General features: G+C 30.6%; 1 protein-coding gene across 1 annotated transcript; it reads left to right on the top strand.

Annotated features, from left to right (window-relative positions):
* Positions 1-4,264: 4,264 nt before the first annotated feature.
* Positions 4,265-6,838, top strand: GA3OX4 (gibberellin 3-beta-dioxygenase 4). Its single transcript, XM_003544576.4, has 2 exons — positions 4,265-4,791; positions 6,105-6,838. The coding sequence occupies exons 1-2, from the start codon at positions 4,313-4,315 to the stop codon at positions 6,667-6,669; spliced, it is 1,044 nt and encodes a 347-aa protein (XP_003544624.1). The 5' UTR covers positions 4,265-4,312; the 3' UTR covers positions 6,670-6,838.
* The last annotated feature ends 516 nt before the right edge of the window (positions 6,839-7,354 follow it).

The raw sequence follows: 7,354 nt of genomic DNA, 5'->3' as shown, positions 1-7,354 counted from the left end.
AATTAAGCTACCTCCACATATTGTAAACAATGTGACTGAGACTCCAATTGTTGTAGTCAATGCACTATTGATGATTATTCTTAGAATCAAGTTTCACCTACAATAGAGGTGATATATGAGTTTAATTGTATGGACTTGTTTGAGAATAATAGAGCTGTAATCTATTATTTTCTCTATTTTTGTAGAACACACAAAATGCTAATGCTGGAAATAAAAATGTTACTGTTAGAAAACTATTGTAGTAAAATTTTAATAGAAATAAATTAACAAAATTAAATAAAGGACTAAAAAGGGGATATTTGAAAATTTTAGGAGCTAAATATAATGAAATTATTTTTGGAGGACTAAAATCAATATTATAATGCCCTAAATTAGAGCTCACATATACGCATACAATTGTGCAACTTTATTAAATAATTTGTTTTTGAATAAATTAACTTAGTATAATCAAAACGTCATGATAAAACCATCTGAATGCAAAAATTTCAAATGTCTCAATTTAAAACAAAACAAAGCTTTAACTTTCTCATTAAACACATAGTTACAATTAATTCCTCAAGCCACCATTCAATTTTTCTGAAATAATTGCTTTTACATAATAATAAAACGTCTTAATACAAATAGCATCGTATCTCAGCATACATCTTAACATCGAATAATTCGTTTGTAATCTCCGAGGAGTGTGCTTCCAAACTTTGCATACCCTCCTTTTGACACTATAACTATGATCGGGTTCCTTTCGCCAGCTCGTACTATCGACTAGGGAGCGACATTTGCAACTGTTGAGGATGCGAAGATCGAGGAGAACCTTTTCAAGGTATCCACTTAGATAGATTTGGGGTTATGGTACAACATGCGGCTATACATGCAGTTTTTTAGATTACTGCTCGGAGTCTTACCTTCTTTTTTCTTTTTGTTTTTTTGTTGATATGGGTAGCTTAGGGATTCAGCTATGTACGCCTTTTGATATACTTTCTATTCACTATTTGTTGTTTTATGATATGGTTATCATTACTTTTGACACATAATATATCATTATTAACATTACCATTACTTTCACCAAATCACCGATCACCGATCACCAATCACCAACACTCTCTCACCTTCATTAGTTTGTCGACACAATTACTTTCACCAATCACCAATCACCAATCACCATGCCAGATCTGCCACATGATACAACCGCGTTAGATTGCTGCACAATGTCTCTTGCCATCCCTACTCTCTACTCGAGAGCTTCGCCTTTGTACTTATTCACATTGGATCTTGTACTCTACCACAACAGAACATAGAATAGAGACAATATGGTAGTTGGTGCAAAGAATAGAACTTCGAATTGCACTAGTGGGGGTGATACTTGGCTTAGACAAATGAAGAAGAATGGCATTTATCAGTAGTTTTCATTGTTGTAGTTTCTTCGTGAAGAAAAAACAACTTGATGTTAGGGTTCATAATTGCACAAAACGAAGCAACAACTTTGAACAACGTTGAACCATATTTGGGTTCTCTAACTTGAAAAATAGGTTAAAAACAAAGTTGAGTAAAAAACCTTTAAAAGATATAATTGTCATAAAGTTTTAAAAAAACACGATTTTCATGATTTTACAACTTCAATCCCAATCTCATTAGCAATTTGAATCTTTCAGAGAGGTTAAAATATAATCTTGACTACCATAGTAACAAGTACAATGACAAGACGATTTTGAATCTAACTGAGGGATTAAAATACAATTTGACTGCCATTCTTCTTCCTTTGGATTATTTTTTTAAATTTTTTTAATACAATTTGACTGCCATTCTTCTTCCTTTGGATTTTTTTTATTGTTTTTGGTGGTTTATGAACCACCAGAAAATTCTAATTTGGAATTCTAAATGCATACCGACAATTTTAGATACTACCACAAATTCTTTTCTAAAATTTAACAAGCATTTAAACAAACCAACCTAATACAGGGAGCAAAAGCATTTTTTTTCTATTTTAGTATAGACCAACAACGAATTGTTTTAAATAGGTACCAAATGTAAAATTCGATTATTCATAAAAGACAAAAAAAAAATATTGAAGTCATTTTTATTATTATTCACTAAATTATTTTATGCACACCAAATGTTGAATAGGATAAATCATTTATCCTTTTCTACTCTTACCTTACTTTTTTTTACATATATTCTTATATTGATCACCAAATTAATTTGTCCTAAAAGTATTAAATAATTATAATTTAATGATTAGAATAATAAATATTTCTTTTATAAAATTGTGTTGCGAAAAATAGTCAAGTTTACATCCAATACAAGTTAGTTCTTCTTGAAATGTTGAAGATACATTTTAATTAAATATCTATAATTAACAACATATAAAAATAATCGTGCATACACATCTTCAATAATAAATTAATTTGCTTAAAGGAATTTATTTAAAATCATTTTTTTAGTATGACCTACTCAAACAAGCAATTAACATGATTAAGATCCACAATGAAGGCAAAACCTTCAACGTGAAGAATCATTGCTTATTGTTTTAATATAATGAGAGACCCACTTTTGGAATCATCAAATGAATCAAACATTTCCCCTCTTAATTAATGAATGAAAATAAATAAATAAATATGAAGATATTCAAGCAGCTTTCCGAATCTATATATATATATATATATAGTTGTCTCTAGAAAAAAATTATTCACAAAAATGTAATCATGGTAACACGTCTTAAAGTCTAACCCATGAGTCTAACTGGTACCTTTTTCCTCCGTTTAAATGTCCTAGTCAATGTTTACACTATAAAATGGAACTATTATACATTTCTACACTATTAAACGTTAGGAATTAGGACCAAGAAAGGTCAAGTTTGAATACTAGCTCGCACAATTTCTTTTCCAATTTGAATATATGTGAATTTGAATTATTTTGTCCTCATCATGTTCTGCTTGAGTTAACTCGTATTTTGGGTCAGATCACTCACCATTCAAATGATTTCACTTTACACCTTTGAAAAACCTGCAGAAAAGGGCTTCAAAATCTTGTCAAACTGCAACTCCCACACTTAACAAATGGAAATAAATGTCTTATTATGTATAATGAAGGTCTGATATATAACCTCAAAAGTATTCCCACCATAACTTTCTAACTTTTGAAGCCCATGTCATGCAAATCCGAATCATCCTTTTTTTCGAGGCAAAGGTTTAGTAGTACAAAAGTTCTCCGTATGCTCCGGTAGTGGTAGCCTTCAATAATACATATAAGAATCCAGATGGGGCACTTGCATAATTATGCAAGATTTACTTAATCAATGAGATTTCCATGACTTTTCCTTAGCACTGATAGATTTATTTGGTGAGATAAATTCATAAAAAAATTGAGTATTAATATATTCTTATATATGTTGGTATAAGTGGAATTAAAATTTAATATTTTATCTAAAATCTTAAATTTAAATCTTGTGAATAAAAAAATTTTAATTGAAAAGAGACTTTATTAATGTTATTAATTAGATACTTCAATTTAATTAGTTATCAACAAAATTAAAAACTATTTCATATTTATAATATAATAACTGATATATATATATATATATATATATATATATATATATATATATAACATTTGCAAATGGAAGAATTATTTCCTTATAAAGTGGCAGGCCATTCTCATTAGAAGAGTGATCAATATTTATATTTAATGTCAACTAAGATTGTTGGGAGAAAAAAGTATATATCTTTCAAAATAGGATTGGCCAAATAAAGAATCTACATGTGTTCGATGTATATATATATATATATATATATATATATATATATATATATATATATATATATATATATATATATATATATATATATATATATATATATATATATATATATATATATATATTGTGTCCTATTTTGGTTTTCCTACTACAAGACAAAGCGTGTCCTATTTTGTCCACAAAAGCTAAAGGAGAAACAAAAAGGATTCTCTATCAAAATTTTCTGTTTTTTCCCCTTTGTCGCATGAGTCAAATATTATCATGGAATAAAGAAATAAAATTCTTTCTCCCTTTCTTTTTTTAATATTTTAGACTTTGAGATTCCACAATCTTTCAGAATTGTTTGTTCCTTCTTTTGTCTTACTCAACCATATTCCTTCATAGCCAAAATCCGACACAACATAGTCCAATAGCCAACCTTCACCCAATTGTATGGTTTTAACCTAATCTCATATTACTCATATATATGTTCTTATAATATTTATATATATACCTAAGTTCTAAATTCTAATAGGTGCACCACATCCAACATCTCTAGCTTGCTAGCTTCCTTCCAATTTTGCAATGGTTACTACTCTTTCTGAAGCCTATAGGGACCACCCTCTCCACCTTCATCATATTATCCCCTTAGACTTTTCTTCACTTAGGACCATACCTGATTCCCATGCATGGCCTCAATCTGAAGATGGTGATGATGATAATCATGGAGCTGGATCATGCATACCCATCATTGACCTCATGGATCCTAGTGCCATGGAACTCATAGGCCTTGCTTGTGAGAATTGGGGTGCCTTCCAATTGACGAACCATGGCATACCCTTGAGTGTTGCTGAAGGGGTTGAAGAAGAGGCAAAGAGGCTCTTCGCACTCCCTGCCGACCAGAAACTGAAGGCATTGAGATCGGCCGCCGGTGCCACCGGCTACGGCCGAGCTCGGATATCACCGTTCTTCCCCAAGCACATGTGGCATGAAGGGTTCACCATCATGGGGTCTCCATGTGATGATGCCAAAAAGATCTGGCATAATGACTGTGCACGGTTTTGGTAAGTACAAAGGTTACAATCTCATCCACTTCCATGCAACGTATACAATCATATGCTAATAGAGACTTTCGTTGGCAATATCATTTTTTTCTCGGAATGGAACATTGCAATATGTTGTTGGCTTCAAGTCTCTACTTGGAATAAGAGAGACTTATCTGTAAATTTGAATTTTAAACAATTCCATTGAACAAAGGAAATAGTGGACAAGCATGCCTTAGTATTCAGCACATCTAGCTCTTTCCAATATAAAATAATATATAAATGAAAGAATAAAACAAATTTGTTACTTTTGTCCGCATTCGCTATATGATTAGATTTTTTATGCCATCACATGTACATGATAAGATAATTAGTAAAAGTTAAGGTTATGGATTTGGATTAGCTCTAAATCCGTAATTAAAGATACCCTTTGAATATTATATGCATAGTACTTTAGTTTGAGGTTATGCAACATCTCAACTACCTTAAATCAAAATCATATTTTAAGGTCTTCTGACTAATATTAATTCTGTTGATTCTATCAAGCATGCTTTTAGTTGAATTCATTAGTATAAGGTTTGATTGTAAACGGGTGCTCGATGAAATACCCATTATACTCCTTTCAGTATAACAAATTTTTTTTAACTCTTCCAACAAATATGTTGACATGTAAATGTTTTTCTAATATTAAATAATCTCAATAACTGGTAAGAGTCCACTTAATAATGGTAAAATTTAAATAATTTACACAAAATCTTAATTTCAAACTTCATTATCATCGTTATATATAAAAATTACTACTTTCGCTATAAAAACAAATGATAACATTTTTTCTAAATATAAAAAACATATAATCACTTTTATTGCATTAATTGTTAATTTTTATATCCTTATTTATTGTTAAGACTATTAATAAGATAAGTCATATTTATTAGTGAAAAAATTACATTAAAAAATAAATAATATTATTAAATACAGCCACCACATAAATCATTTAATTCAATAGACATTTTTAAAATAAAACTCAAATTTATGATATTACGTGAACTTAATCTAATTAGTTTTGTCCATTATAAAATTTCTTTACACAAAGAACAAAACATAGACAATTTATTATTTGTCTTAATTAATTGGGTCTGCTGCTTTACAATAAGAGTTGACGTTTCATTTAGTAATCTATATGTAATAAAGATTTATATAAAAATTCACCTAGATTGCTAGGATAAAACTCTAATTTTAATTAAAAAACATTGCCAAAAATACTTAAAAAATTCATAAGTTTTGTTCTTAACTATACAAAACCTCTAAAATCTGAAAAAACTGTGTATGTGCAGCCACATAATGAACAATTACCAGAAACAAATGAAGGCTCTAGCAGAGAAGCTAACACACATGATATTCAACTTATTGGGGAATATTTCTGAGGAACAAAAGCGGTGGATTGGTTCAACCAACCTCTGTGAAGCTGTTCAGTTAAACTTCTACCCTTGTTGCCCCGAGCCTAACCGAGCCATGGGCCTTGCCCCTCACACAGACACTTCCCTCCTCACAATCCTCCACCAAAGCCAAACCAATGGCCTCCAGATCTTCCAGGAAGGAGCAGGGTGGGTCCCTGTGCACCCTCACCCTGGCACCCTTTTTGTTCACACTGGTGACATACTTCACATCTTGTCCAACTCATGGTTTAGATGTGCACTGCATCGTGTCATGGTGAATAGTATGAGGCAAAGATACTCAGCGGCTTATTTCTATGCCCCCCCTATGGATCATGTAGTTTCTCCTTTGGTTCTTGATTCCTTGCCTCGGTTTCGTTCCTTGACTGTGAAGGAGTATATTGGCATTAAGGCCAAGAACCTTGGGGGAGCATTGTCGTTGATTAGTATGCTTAATAATAACTAATGTGATATTTCTCTAATTTTGGTTCTTTTAGTTGATAATATCATCTCTTTTCGGTCAACATGGTGTCGCATGATTGATAATTTCTTTTTATTGATAAATATTAATTTTTGTTAGAAATATCATCTGTGGGAGAATTCAAATTTGTGACCTCCCATCCCATCCATCTCCCTTGAGTCTCACCTTCTCATCCACCTAGTCAACCTTATATATTTGTATGATTGATAAATAATTATGTCTTTTAAATATGTGATCAATGTTCTATCACCAAATTTATATATGTGAAAAAGTGCTTGTTGAAAGAAGTCAAACTCTTAAATGAATCAAGAGATTAATTTTTAACTTTTGGATGGAGATACTTGAGCACAAAATATTTTCTTTCTAATATATTTTAAAGATTATAATTGTTGAGATTTTTAATCCTTAAATCCTTATTTCAGTATTCTTTATTCTTTATGAAGATACCAAAATTCATAGACTAGTACATAACCTAAAACAATTACTTAGATCAGTAATTGATTTTAAATCTAAGCATTTTCTTTGACAATTGTTACAAGATATTTGTGGCAATTTATCACAAATAACCAACGTACAATGTAGTTAACAGTCTTATAATTTTTCGTCAACCAAAACTTTTTTATTCCATAATAAGACATTTGAGATTGTTCAGATAGGAAGAAAAGAAACT

This window comes from Glycine max, chromosome 14 (genome assembly GCF_000004515.6).
Source record: "Glycine max cultivar Williams 82 chromosome 14, Glycine_max_v4.0, whole genome shotgun sequence".
Taxonomy (NCBI): domain Eukaryota; kingdom Viridiplantae; phylum Streptophyta; class Magnoliopsida; order Fabales; family Fabaceae; genus Glycine; species Glycine max.
Note: the sequence above shows the minus strand (reverse complement) of the source record. Positions and strands in the feature narration are given on the sequence as shown.

Bases quoted from the DNA above. Each gene is read 5' to 3' on its own strand.
- GA3OX4 (XM_003544576.4), top strand. From the start codon at position 4,313: ATGGTTACTACTCTTTCTGAAGCCTATAGGGACCACCCTCTCCACCTT. The intron at 4,792-6,104 runs GTAAGTACAAAG...GTGTATGTGCAG, and splicing joins AATGACTGTGCACGGTTTTG to CCACATAATGAACAATTACC.